Source organism: Euleptes europaea, chromosome 2 (genome assembly GCF_029931775.1).
Source record: "Euleptes europaea isolate rEulEur1 chromosome 2, rEulEur1.hap1, whole genome shotgun sequence".
NCBI classification, from domain to species: Eukaryota; Metazoa; Chordata; class Lepidosauria; order Squamata; family Sphaerodactylidae; genus Euleptes; species Euleptes europaea.
In genome coordinates, this window is record NC_079313.1 from 70,052,001 (window position 1) to 70,066,938 (window position 14,938).

A 14,938-nucleotide genomic window follows, 5' to 3' on the forward strand; every position below is an offset into this window, starting at 1 on the left:
TTACAGTCATAGGTTTTACCAAAAGAAAGTAAGAAATTACCCCAAACCTTATTAAATTCTTCCACCACCTTATATCCTTGAATTACTCTGGTATTAAAAGTTATTTTTTCCAAAATCATGAACATTTTTATTTTCTGTCGCCACCTGTCCAAAGTAATATTTTCTGCCATTTTCCAATTCCCGGCGATTACCAACCTCGCTGCTATAATAAAAAAACTAATGTTTTCTGTGTACAATTCCCATTTTCGTTCAAAAATAGATTCAGGAGAACTATCTGCACTGAGGGTTCTATTTTTTCTTTGGTAGTCACCTCAATTTCCTTAAAAATTTCTTTCCAATATTTTTGTATAACTAGACAGTCCCACCACATGTGAATAAATGTACCAATTTCCCCACATCCTCTCCAACAATGCCTATTTACTTCCTTATTTATAAGATGTAATTTTTGTGGGGTAAAGTACCATTTCTGCAATACTTTTATACCATGTTCCTGAATTTTCATGGATATCTATTTGAATGGGGGTCTTTTAAAAATTTCCTTCCACTCCTCCTCACTCAAGTTGGTTTTTAACTCCCCTTCCCATATCGTCTTTAATGATGATGCCGTTTTATATTCCTGATCAATTAATATCTTGTATATTCTTGAAATCAATTTCCGTTCCTTTACATCAATCTTATCAACTAATTCCTCAAAGTCATTCAAAGGCTTTTTCATTTGTTCTTGTATTTCCTTCTTACTCAAAAAAGAAGTTATTTGATATTTCCATAGCCAATGACTTTGTTTAGGGAGGAAAGCCTCAATGCCCATTAATTCCCCCTCCTCTTTTATCATTTTCTTAACATTCTTTAAAAACATCCTTTTATCAAGAATCTTTTCAAATTCCCTTCCATAGCCTCTTAACACCTCAACATTTGGATGATAGACAAAAGGTATTAATGCGGAATAAGCCGGATATAAATTCTTTTTCCATTTGTTCCAACACATAATCGGGCTATATAACGTAGACCAAGGAGTTGTATTTAAATTCTTCCTGCTCTTATTTTGAAACAGCATTTGAAGGCCACCTACTTTCTCTAAGTAATACAGGTCCAATTCCTCAAAAAATTTTCATCTATATGACATGGCAGCACATAAAATAAATATGATATCTTTGGGATGATAAACATTTTGACCTATGTAATGCATGTGAAAATACTACTATTTTTCTTCTTCCATTCCTTCAAATCTTGATTTATTTGACTCCAGAGTACCTTATAATTATAATTATATACCTCATTCAAATTTTTTGGGATAGTAATCCCTAAATATTTAAAACTTTTCTGCACCAATTGTATTTTTAAACTATGAGACGCCTCTAATTGGACTTTCGGAATAATATTTAGACACATTAGATTAGATTTGGCAAAGTTTATTTTTAGACCTGAGATAAGGGCAAAGGTTCTAAACTTTAAGGGGTCAATTGCCAATTTTAAATCAGTTATTGATAATAACATATCATCTGCATACATAGTTACCAGATTTCCCTCTCCACCACATTAAAGGCTTCTTAGTGCCTTTAATCTCCTGGTTCTCTCTGAGCTTAATAGCTAATGGTTCTATAGCCATAATAAAAAGTAATGGTAAGAGGGGGCAACCTTGTTTGGTGCCACAATTTATTATTACTTTCCCGGAGACATTAGTATTAATTGTTATGCTTGCCCAGGATTTTGTATAAATTGCTTCTATTGCATTATTAAATCTTTGGCCAAACCCATACTGTTGTGTAACCTTTTTTAAATATCTCCAGTTTATTGAATCAAATGCTTTGTATATATCTAGTGATAATAAGGCCAGTTCTGCTCCCTCTTTTTTAGCATAGTATAATAGTCCCATCACTCTCCTGACCGCATCAGCAATATAGTGCTTCGCTACCGAAGCAATGCATGATTTTAGCCTGCTTGCTAGAATTTTAGTAAATATTTTATAATCCATATTCATTAATGTTATTGGACGGTATGATTTCCTGGAGGTAGGATCTTTTCTGGTTTAGGGATTAGTACCAATTTAGACTCCAGGAAGGTGGTATAGGAGTCCCTTCCATTGTTTCATTAAATAATTTTACTAAATAAGGAGCCAATATTTCCTTAAAATGCTTATAAAATACGGTTGTGAAACCGTCACTCCCCGGAGCAGCTCTATCTTTCAAAGAATTAATTGCTCTTCCCACCTCTTCTAATGATATCTCTCTATCTAACATTTCCTGACTTTCAGGTTTTAGTTGCAGGATGTTTATTGATTGACAAAATTGGTTAACCTCCTCTTCCCATATCTCTTTGTCAGCATATAATTTATCATACAATTCCAAAAAGGAATTGAGGATTTCTTTTGGTTTATTTATTAATTTACCATCTGAAATTCTTAACGCTGAGATCCATTTCTTCTTTTGAGCTCCTTTAATTTTATTAGCCAATAATTTTGTTGCTTTACCATCCCATTCGTAATTTTTTTGTTTCATGTACCATAAATTTAATGTCGTTTTATTTATTTCCAATTTTGTTTATTGTTTAATCTGCCTTCTGGCTATGTGAATATATACTACAGAGAATCTGTGTCCACATCAGGTTTCACGAGTTTAAGCCACTAAATGCTGTGCAGTTGCCCTACATCATTGCACCAGGCAGTTGATACGCAAAAATATGGAGACCTGCTTGTAAGCCTCCCAGGGGCATCTGGTTGGCCACTGGTTGTGAAATAGGACCACGGACTAGATGGACCTCAGATCTGATCCAGCATGGATGCTCTGTCATTCTTATGAGGAGGAAGATCATCTTTATCCAGGAGCATGTGCTTCTTAGTGCTATGAAATTATTCTAAAGCCCTCTCACATTAGCAAAGAATCAGTACACAATTCTGGCAAGCGAATATCTGAGGATTAATGCAGAAGCAATGTTACTATCTGTCTAGACAAATGTCAGTAAACTGACTTTTGGAGAAGATGAACCATTAGTAGGTCACTCACAAGATCATTTAATGTTCAGTAACTGTTGTGATCTCAGAAAGAAACCACAATAATTTCCCACGCTGAAGACAAAGAAAAAGATTTCCCTACATGGCTTGGCAGTGGGGTATGTGAAGGACTATCTTCTTCCATACCTTCCTGCTTGGGGTTAAAATCACAGGGAGAAGCCTTCCTGACTGTTCCATCAATCAAAGGTGCTTGTCTTGTGGGCATTTGGTGGCAGCCCCGCAATCATGAAACAGCCTCCCCAGGAAAGTGTGCCTGGTCCCCTCACTTTCAATCTTCAGGAGGCAGTTGAAGGCAGTTTTAGTAAGGACAGCATTTGACTAATTTAGTTTGTGTTTATTGGCAGCTCTCACTGTCAGTTTTGAATTGTGGTCTTTTCTGTGTTTTTAATCATTTCTATTTTATATTGCAAACCCCCTTCAGTTCTGCAAGGAGTAAAGGTGGATAATAAATATTTTAAATAAAAACAAATAAATACATTGCAAGTCTATGAAGATAGCTGTTCTTAATCCGATTTGATTGGATCTGCATGTGCAACAGCGCTATCAGGGCCAGACTAAATATTATGAGATGAAATGGCTTGGGGGGGGGGTGTTATTCTCTCTTGGAGGCACTGCACATGCACTGATGGGTTGGGGGAAATAACAGCATGGGGTCTCTTTGTTTCCGGAAAAGGGGGGGCAGAATCCCTTTCTCCTACCATACCACTGTCCTAATCCAAAACGGGCCTCTGCTACTCCTGGGAAATTAGTTCTGACAGAGGGGAATGAAAGTTGACCATAGACATGACCTTTTCAGTGGTGGTGCCTAATCTTTGGAATTACGCCCCCCGCCCCCAAGCTCATCTGGTCCCTACCTTTATTTTAGGTGCCAGGCTAAAACATTCCCTTTCCCCCAGGCTTTTAACTAAGGGTTTTATCTCTTAAATATTTTATGGACAGCTTCTGGCCTACAGCATTTTAGACTGCTCAATATGTGTTTTATGCTATTATGCCCTGGGTGTTTATATGATGTTGGCTTGTTTTTAATGGCTTGGTTTGATTGACTTAATTGTAAGTTGCCTTGAGCAGGTCACTGGAGAGTCAGCGTAGAATTTTTCTCAATACAGTAATCCTAAACAGAATCACACCTTTCTAAGTCTATGGAAGAAAGGCTGAAGAGTTTGAGCTTTTTAGAGAAAAGACAATGAAAGGGAGACATGACAGAGGTTTATAAAATTATGCATGGGCTGGAGAAAGTGCTGGGACAGAACTTTTCTACCTCTCCTAAAACACCAGAACTGGGGGCGCCCAATCAAATTGATGGTCTACAGGTTCAGATAAAAGGAAAAGGAAGTACTTCTTCACTCAACGCTTACTTCAGTTGTGGAATTCATTGCCAGTAGAGGTAGTGACGGCCATTAGTATGGATGGTTATAAAAAGGGATTAGACAGACACATAGGTCCATAAAAAGCCACTAGCCGTGATGATTAAACGGAACCTGTACATCCAGAGGCAGTAAGCCTGTTCTCCCAGGAGCTGGTTGGCCACTGTGTAAGATATGATGCCGGCACAACGCATAGTTAAATTGTGGAACTCCCTGCCCCAGGATGTGGTGATGGCTTCCAGCTTGGAGGGCTTTAAGAGGGGAGTGGACATATTCATGGAGGAGAGGGGTATTCATGGTTATTAGTTAGAATGGATACTGGTCAGGCTGCATACCTATTCTCTCTAGTATCAGAGGAGCATGCCTATTATTTTGGGTGTGGTGGAACACAGGCAGGATGGTGCTGCTGCAGTCGTCTTGTTTGTGGCTTCCTAAAGGCACCTGGTTGGCCACTGTGTTAACAGACTGCTGGACTTGATGGGCCTTGGTCTGATCCAGCAGGGCCTTTCTTATGTTCTTATAGAGATCAGTTTCCCTGGAGAAAATGGCTGCTTTGGCAATTGAACTCTGTGGCATTGAAGTTAGGATTGCCAGGTCCCTCTTCACCACCGGCTGGAATTTTTTGGGGAGGAGTCTGAGGAGGGTGGAGTTTGGGGAGGGGAGGGACTTCAATGCCATAGAGTCCAATTGCCAAAGCAGCCATTTTCTCCAGGTGAACTGATCTCTAGCGGCTGGAGATCAGTAATAATAGCGGGAGATTGCAGCAATTACCTGGCAGTTGGCAACCCTAATTGAAGTCCCTCCCCTCTCCAAACCCCGCCCTCCTCAGGCTCTGCCCCAAAAACCTCCCGCCGGTGGCAAAGAGGGACCTGGCAACCCTAGGACTACTTCAGAGCTGATTCTGACTTAGGAGAAACAGCAGAATAGCTTGTGCCTTTGTTACATTGTCAGCCTTGGCCCAGAGACTAAGCAATACACCAAAGAAACATTTTTCATCTCTTGATTACTTCAGTTGATCACAGACAAGGGAAACTGATGGTTATCAAAACACCACATGGGAGAGGACCACAGGAATGTCTAAAATAATTAGCATTGAAAAACTAAACTAGAGGATTTTTATGTATATTCCATAAATAAAGGTAATCACAAACTTCAGCCTGATCATGAGCAAGTGTGTGTGTGAAGTGTCATCAAGTTGCAACTTATGGCAACTCAGTAAGGTTTTCAAGGCAAGAGACTAACAGAGGTGGTTTTTACTATTGCTTTCCTCTGCGTAGCAACCCTGGACTTCCTTGGTGGTCTCCCATCCAAGTAGTAACCAGAGCTGACCCTGCTTAGCTTCTGAGGTTTGACAAGATCAGGCTAGTCTGGGCCATCCAGGTCAGGGCCATGAACACATACAAAATTATAGAAAGGGATATCCTATGCACTATAAGATGCAAAATGAATCAGGTAGTTCAAAATGAATTGTGTAGTCAAGTGTAGTATCCTCACTTAAATAACTTATTTAAAAAATCATAAACATTATACAAAAGCAATTCATTCCATAAACGAGAAACATCTCCCTGAATAACATTGTCCATATAGTTTCATGGGGAAACCATGAATTTTGCTCAATGTGGACTAATTCCAAAAGAGAGTTCAGTTTCTGCCAATGACTAAATGAGATGAATTACTTGGCTACAGATAGAGTACTGCAATTTATATGTCGAATCTCACTTCCAAGAGCAACACCCTTGATGGATCAGGGCAAAATAGTTTACTATTAAAGTTAGACAATAGTGTCTGACTTAGCTTTAATTTTATCAGTCTTTACATCAGGGGAGGACAGCCCTGTTCTTTATCTGTGGCAGTATTTGAAGCTGTGGGAATAATCACCTTTCTTTCAGAAACCATCTCTAAGAGTATTGGCTTAGAGCTTGTTTGTGCACAACAGAAGCTGGGTATGCTGCCTTAGCAGTAAAGCCCACACAAAGCTTGTTGCTTTAGGAAAGAAATTGAAGTCCTTTATTGTCAAGGAGATACATGTTAGTATAGGAAAGGAAGAGAAAGCATTAGACTTGTCTATCTAGGCTAGGATGGAGAGAGATTGCAGGGAGTTCATCTGGCCTTCGTAGCGGTTACGCTAAGAAGCAGGAAGATGAGGAGGTGAGCAAGGATGAAGAATTCCTGAGCATAGCAATTGGGGTTTAAACAAAGGGCCACACTTAGGGTTGGCAGGTCCCTCTTCACCACTGGCGGGAGGTTTTTTGGGCAGAGCCTGAGGAGGGCAGGGTTTGGGGAGGCAAGGGACTTCAGTGCCATAGAGTCTAATTGCCAAAGCGGCCATTTTTAAAAAACAAAGGAGAGCCCAAGCAAGCTTGGAATGCTGCCACGGGGGGGGGGGAAGGGTTCCTGCCTTCCCCCCAAAGCCGTTTCCTATGCCTAAACAGTGCTGGGGGGAGGGGGCTTATTTCTCTGTTTTGGCTGTTTCTCATGGAGTATTCATGCACATGGAGCATCAAAACAGGGAAATAACTCTCCCCTCCCCCATTGCTGTTTTGGCATGGGAAAATGGTTTGGGGAGGAGGCAGGAACCCTTCCTTTCTCTGCTGCAGCAATCCAAGCCTATTTAGGCTCTCCTTTAGTTTTCAAAAGCCATACCCCGCGGCTGCTATGTAGCTGCAGGGGACCTGAACCCAGCTCATTAAAACATGTAATTTGGCCCAAAGACACAGAAGCAGATCAGACAAGAGGAAGGATGCAGAGAAACTGACCTGTCTAGATTGCTAGCTCTACTACTCCCTTCGGAGCACTGGTGTGCTCTGCAAAGTACAGTCCTTCACTTCTAACCAAGAGAATATTTTGGGTTTGGCTCCACAGTTTTTTTTTCCTTTGTGATCCTGATGGAGCTCTGATACCGTTCCTTTACAAGTACATGCCTGGTCCTGCACTCTGTTTGGTGCTTATAACATAGGCAAATCCATTAGCAATATTGGCTGCTCAAGATCATACTTTAACATTGTTGGTTCGAATAAAAGATGTCTGATCCTGCTTGTTCTACAATCATAGGCCACTACTACTAATGCAGTGTCTTGTTATCCAAATTTTAATATGCTTGAACAAATAGGTTTTCCTGGAAGGAGGACAAGGGAGAGGATGTATTTTCCTTCCCCTTCTGTCATATTAAATTAATACAATCTGTGTTCCAATCAAATAATTAAATGAAGTAATAGCTATGTGATGTCTAGCAATAATGTATTACATTTCTTTAAAATGTAATCTGGATGTCGATAGCATAGGTTTAGTATTCAGAGGCTGTGCCAAAAGGAAATTATAACACCCTGGAACCACACAACTGTCTGATATATAAATGGAAGCAGAGGTAGAATCAACGATCCTGTCTGCCCAGAATAAGTGATAGAACAATATTTTTTCAACTGTACATAATAGGCTGTTGTATATTCCCCAAAGGGGCTTTAATGTAACACAAAATAGATCTCGTGGTTTGGAGCACTTCTTGTAAAAACAAGGACATGAGGATCGCTTGTTCAGTTTAAATGGGACTATGTCAGCCAGGTCCACATATCATTGAAGCCTTAATATGATCAGGCCTGATTAAAAGATGCCATGAAGTTTTGTGAGATTACCAGTTAGAGGTGAAGCCAGCTGTTTTGCCTTCCTAACAACTTTCATCCATGCTACTCAGTACGATGTGGTTCATTAGACTTGGATTCCTTTCTGTTTGTATTGATATCATTTCTTTATTGGATGCAGGAGGGTAACGTGAACACCTGTCCCACTAGGCAGGAATCTGTGTGCATAAAGTGTAGGACGAGAACAAAACTTTATCCTCTTTGTGGCTCAAAAGAAGCATTAAGTGAATAAGCAAAAATGGAACAGCCATCTTTTCCAGCTTTCTGAGACACAATTGTAAAAAATTATCTGTTTACATAATAATACACAGGAGTTGGGTGCTCATAGCTAAAAAACAAAACCCAGACCAGGCAAGAACAGGGTCAGGTGGATGCAGAATAAATCCTGGGTCCACCAGAGAACTCATTTTGCTTACTGGTTTCTTCACCCCTTTCCACAGCCCCTTCAGCTCAAATAATTACTTATCGGGCAAGTTCCTTGTGCTTAAACAAAATTAATTCTGAGCTGCTTTAGCGGTAAAAAGACTCGTCTTATAAAAGTGGAAGGCAGAAACATGTCCATCGATTCCTCAGTGGGTTGAAGACCTGTCACTCCTCTTCATCCATCACACTGTAAAGTTTAAAACCCAGCAGCAAGAAGACGCTTGCTACAGTCTGTGGTCCACCTATGCAGAGACAAATGGCATGCCATCAAAGCACGGCATATGAGAGAAAATAGGATAAACACACTTTTGAGAAAATGGACTATCTTTTCTTTTGCCCCTTTCTAGATCTCCCACCCTTTTTTATCACTTGCCTTCTCTTCCATTCTCTTCATCCTCCACCCCCTCCATTTCGCTCCCCATATCCACCAGATCAAGTAATCAAGAAGCTTCCCCCTTCCCTCCACTAGCCCACTATATTGTTGTTTGTGCTGAAATTAAAGAAATCTACTGAATGTGATATACAATAATTTTAAAGTCTGGACCATTCTTAGGCAAATACACATAACTATGTGGTGTCGAGTTGCAACTGACTAATGGTGACCCCAGCAAGGGGCTTTCAAGGTAAGCGAGAAGCAGAGGTGGTTTGCCATTGCCTTCCTCTGCAGAATCTTCCTTGGTGGTCCCCCGTCCAAGTACAACTCTGCGTAGCTTCCGATGAGATTGGGCTAGGCCTTAGCATAGGCAAATACTACTGTTAATTAAGAAAAAAAAATGTTAAGAAAGGTGTTTGTGTGTATGTTTTAATCATAGTACCCATTCAGTTTCTGACAGTGGTCAGAGAGCCCAGGAGGAGCTATTGCTAAATGACTCAAACACAGATATATGTGGCACGAGTGCATCCCATACAGGCTGTTCGCTGAGATATTCCTCTCAAACCCTTCTGTCTGCGCTCCACTTTCAGAGATGAGGCAGGCGGCAACCAGAGACAGGCTTTTTCAGCAGTGGCCCCTTGTCTGTAGAAACCCTGAGGCTCTCCTGGAACCGGCTCCATTCGATTAAGTGCCAGGCCAAAATGTTTCTTTTTTACCAGGCTTTTAATTGAATGGTTGATATTTTAAGACCATTTTATAGTCTGCATTTTAGTGTCAGAACTGTTTTGAGACTCTTCTTAAGATGCTTATTGTTGCTGATCACATCTGTTCTGAGAGATTTGTGTTGAGGTTTAGTCATTTTCACTGGCAAATTATCTTTTTCCTTCTTAGGCATCTACACTGGTTCCAGCACTAACCATAATGGACCATCTCCCAGCCTCTTGCCATCATCTCACGATCTACCTTCAAGGCAACACACACTTGAGTCAGCCCTCATCAGTACACACCATCATGTATCACCTATAGAAAGCTCTAGAGAAGGGTATGTATCAAAAACAAACTAAATATATTTTCATTTCAGTGTTCCTCACACTGTTTGAATTCAAGTCATCTTTTCCAGCTTACATTACCTTCTAGGAACTCCCAGCCCAGTCCTAGCCAGCGTGGTGTAGTGGTTAAGAGCGGTGGACTCTAATCGGGAGAACAAGGTTTGATTCCCCACTCCTCCACATGAGCAGCAGACACTAATCTGGTGAACCGAGTTGGTTTCCCCACTCCTAGACATGAAGCCAGCTGGGTGACCTTGGACTAGTCACAGCTCTCTCAGAACTCTCTCAGCCCCACCTACCTCATAGGGTGTCTGTTGTGGGGAGGGGAGGGAAAGGCGATTGTAAGCTGGTTTGATTCTTCCTTAAGTGGTAGAGAAAGTCAGCATATAAAAACCAACTCTTCTTCGTCTTTGTCTTCTTCTTCTTCCTGGTGTGTATTTCACATGATCTATGGATTTGGGTAGCAAACCCAGACCAACAGTAGAAAAAGTACTGACCAGGATCACTCTGACTCCTCCTATAACCAAGAAGAGAAACACTTTAAGAAATAGCATCTCTTTCTAAATTCCCCTTCTTTCCAAACCCCCTGAGATTGATAGGCAGTAAAGCTGCAGACCACATCTACCAACTAAATCTCAGTTAGTTAGGATTCAGAGCTAAGAGAAACTACCCAGGTCTTGGCTGGTGGAGGAAGAAGGCACTACCTGCCTCAGAAATGGACCCTGTCGCTTTCTGGAAGTTCACATACCTTCCTTCCAGGTGCATATGGTGCCTCAAAGCAGTCTACCTCTCATTATGAGACCTGCAGACTTAATTAAAGGCTATCCATTCAAATGGGATGAATTCATATTTGAAATTACATTGATTTCTTGTTTGGTATGAATATGTATATACATTGTAAATGAGGTTTCTGAGAACCGTATCACTTTGCTGTGATGGACTTGGTTTACAAAATTCTAGAGACTTCAAAGACAAATTATAGATAGCAGAACTTTACCCCCAAAGTATACTTAAGAATAGATGTTTCAGATTCTAGCCGCTGATGATATCATGTTTTAGTGAGGAACAAAATAGAGGTAATTACATTGAGAGCTACAATCATGCTTAGAGTTCTGGGGCTCAGCAGCATAGTATTCATCTTGTGAGGAGAGTGGGACTTCATAGTTCTTGCATTTTTTACGCAGGAATACAAAAAATGTGAGATATTTAAGGTAGCAAACAGCTGATCTTACTATTACATAAGTTCCATTCCATATGCATACCATATACAGAATGAAATAGTAAAGCCTATTTCTAATATGGGGGTGGGGGAGAGAGAATGGGAGCCTATGATCCTGAAAGATAATTCTTTCTTTTCACAAAATCTGGAATAAATGTTTCAAGGTATTCAAACTGCATCTTGAGTAGGCTGTGGCCCTTGTTCAAGTCTTCCAGGAATCCTTGCATAAAATATAATTAGCATCAGGAACTTTAAAAATGGCATGTTACGTATCTTGATCTTGAATTTGCTTTCAAGGTGTGCCATGCTTATAATTTGGGTCTTCTTTTCTTCACTTGCTTCTCCCTGGTATTTCCTTTTCCCTTATCATCATCACCACAATGATCAGGACTAAACAATGACTCCATTTGAAGAAACTGTTTTTCAGAATCTGTTGCTCAGCTAGATGCTGTTGCTTTATTCATTATTCCAATTGAAGCTTCTGTGAATGGTCTCCATTTTGGTCAAGTCTGTATATTGTAGACTGATCTATGTCACATGAGTTCAATTTTTAATTTGACTTTCCCCCATAAGTGCTATTTGCCAGAAACTGATTAGTGTTTGGTTGCAACTGGAGTTCTAAACTGGAACCGTGTGCAACTGGTTTTAAAACCAATTCTGACTAAGCATGCCATGAAGGAGCAGTTCTTGGTAATTTAACTGTGAAAATTGTTTACAAAAACAGTGTCACTAACTAGGCCATAGTAACGACATGGTTTAAGCTGGGAAGCACGCATCTAGAAATTAAGAATGAAATTCCCAAAGAATTTTGTTTAAATCCTTGTTTTAAACAGGGTCAACTGATATTGTTATTTGGTGACTTGAGTCATAGTGGTGTATTTCTGCCCCCACTTTATGGCAGATTAACTCTAACCGTGCAATCCTGAAGAGGAGGGGGGTCGAAGCACCATAGGAGCCAGTGTAACCGCGCGTTGGCATCCATGCCACTTTGCACCATGATAAAATGGCATGGATGCCTGCACGGGAGCACTTATGCCAGCTCCGCAGAGCGATACAGCAGTGTGGGCTCGGCCGCTGGCGCTCCTTCATGGGCAGCAGGAATTCGGAAATGGTTCCCAGGGTGTTCTCAGGGGAAGAACTTACATTAGCCAGCTTCCAAACCCATTTCAGCCTGGAGACGCCCCTCTATGCTGCAGCATTGCTATGCCAGCAAAATAGCTGGCATAGCCCCATGTAACTCCATGGAGGAGTTTCATGGGTTTCTTTTTTAAATGTATTTTAAACATTTATTTTTTGGCCAGGAAACCTTGATGTAGGTGGCGCGGCAGTACTGCTTCCAGCAGCTGCCTATCTACCCTCCCCTTCAGGTTGCCCATATTGTTTTAGCAAAAGCAATATAAAATACATTTGATATTTAAATGATCTGTGGGTTTAAGTGTAGGTTTGATCAGAATCATGTATTTAACTCTTTGATGTCATATTAATTGAAAACATAGTCATGGATGTCACAGGCTATCACCCCTATAGGTGTGGCCTCATGGGTAAAGCAGCCCCATCAGGAAAGGAATGACAGTAAATACATAGACAATGGTTTATTTGGGATAACAAAAGCCACAGCTTTATTGATTACAACAGATGGAGCATTTGGTGAGTCATAGGGAAGCGGTTCCAAAACATTGAATGACCACCTTGTCAACCGATAGATCGATAGACCGACCCCAACCCGCCTGTTGGGGTAGCAACCAGAGTGTAGTTTACATTAGCCTTCCTTTTGAGCATTCAGAAATCTTACATCAAGTAATTCAACTGGACACTATTGGGTTGCATCAACAGAGAATATAATCAGATGTCCATAGGTTAACGGTGATGTACCTGTGTTCCCTCAGATAAAAATGTACACTGCCCAAAGGAAATAAACCCCTGTAACTATCCTTCATTTTGCAAGCAGCTTTACACTTCTGGCAAGCAAGCAATGTTTTACCTCATTCATTACCTATCTCTGCCTCCACGTTTTAAGTACATGTACCGAATTTCTCCACTGTGAACCAGTGCGATGACAAGGTTGGATTCCTGGGTTTAAATTTTTGGGACAAACCGAAATGATTGCTATCAAAGCGCATAATGATTGAGTCATCAAATGTGGGTAAAGCCAAAAGCTACATAAAGTAGAGCACAAGAAGTCTACTCACATTTGACAGAAGACTAAGATTTAGATTTAAAGCCTTTTTTTAAAACAACCCCCCCTTGTTATACCATTCTTTGCCAAAGTCAATAACAAGTGCAGCGCTCAGTTTTCCCAAATGGTTTGCAAAGACATTTAAATAGTTTGACAAAAATTATTTAATTTACTTGAAAATGCTCTAACAAAATCTGACTTCATTACCAAATATATTTACACTGGCTGTATATGAGATGTATGGGTTTTTTTTTCCTCTTCTATAAAGAAGTGTGTGAAGTGTCCGGAATGCTGGATCAAGTAACTTTATACTAATTTATATCAATATTAATTAGAGGAGAAGTGTTTGATTTAGAAATATTTTGGCATCTAGAAACTGGAGCTTGTCATGATACAAGTTTTTTTTTTTTTTTTTTTTTTTACTGTTTCAGGTAGTGAAGTGTTATTTTAGCATTACTTACAACCCTCACCGTAAATAATGACAGCCTCTGTTTAATTTCACCAGTTGTGAAGATAGTAAAATTTGATTTGTGGCAGTCTGAAGATGGAAAAACAGTGCTCCATCTTAAGACTTGTCTGCACTAGAAAATTTCGCAGTTATGTATGGGTGGGTGTGTCCATGCACATGTGTACTAGTAAATATAGTTGGCTTTCTGCAGACGCAGAGATGTTTATGCCAGCCATAGGAAAGAATTTCCACACATCTGGTCCCAGTTTGACCCATTTTCACTAAATTGGAACATTTTGTATAGACTTGTTCACCCCTCATAGAATTGGGGGGTGGGCTAGGTAGGACCACCACTCACCAACCATCACTGTATCATACCAAGTAATCTAGGTCACCAGGTATAACCAGAAAGCATACTTCAGGTGACTAACAGCCCATTCCTGAGAATTGGGCCAAATGTTCTTTGGAGGCGGCGTTACCTCGCTGCCAGAGTAAGTGCGTGTAATCGCGCTATTACTCTGCTTTTTAGCAGGCGCAGCCTCACTGTTTTCAACGGGGCTTTTAGCCCCGTTGAAAACAAAAAAAGCCGCAAAATGGCTTTTTTCATTCCCCCGGCATGCGCGAATCGGCTTACTGTGCCTCTTCCCCGCGAACTCTGCATGCCGTTGTTTCAGGAATGGGCTGTAACAGTGCCATCCTAACATGGCTACCCATCATGATCTATCCTAAAGAGAGTCCTGATAAGCCTTCTAAGCTTATTGACTTCAATAGGCTTGTTTTTAACTCTGCCTTAGGATTGCTCTGTAAGAGTAGGCCAAAGTAGATCTCCTCAATATTCTACTCAGGTCTGTTCAGTGGGGCTTACTTCCAGGAATGTGTTCTTATGAGTGTAGTGTAAAGCAAGGAAGACAGCTTCACCTGGGCCATAACTGGGGGGGGGAGGGCAGCCACCACCACTGTGGCATGAAAAGAGGGCGGCAGAACTGACTCTCCTACCCGGCACAGAGGAGGTGCCTACAGGAGAAACAGTTCTGCCACCCTCTCGTCATGCCACAGGGGTGGCGGCTGCCCTCCTCGCCCCCCACACCCCCAGTTACGGCCCTGAGTTTCACCTGCTCTATATTTGGAAGGAGACTCCAAACTCCTTGTTATATATCTACTTTGTATAAGCTATAGTATGGCATTTTGTAAATAAGAGGGCACATTGGCGTTTGTGGGGTGCTCTTTGTGGGATGTCTCTGAAT

General features: G+C 40.9%; 1 protein-coding gene across 1 annotated transcript in view; it reads left to right on the top strand.

Annotated features, from left to right (window-relative positions):
- The window catches only part of GLIS1 (GLIS family zinc finger 1), a 231,663-nt gene that overhangs the window by 184,940 nt on the left and 31,785 nt on the right, over positions 1-14,938 (top strand). The window contains exon 7 of the mRNA XM_056844412.1: positions 9,694-9,844. Within this exon, the coding sequence (XP_056700390.1) occupies positions 9,694-9,844 (151 nt within the window). The remainder of the gene's footprint in view (positions 1-9,693; positions 9,845-14,938) is intronic.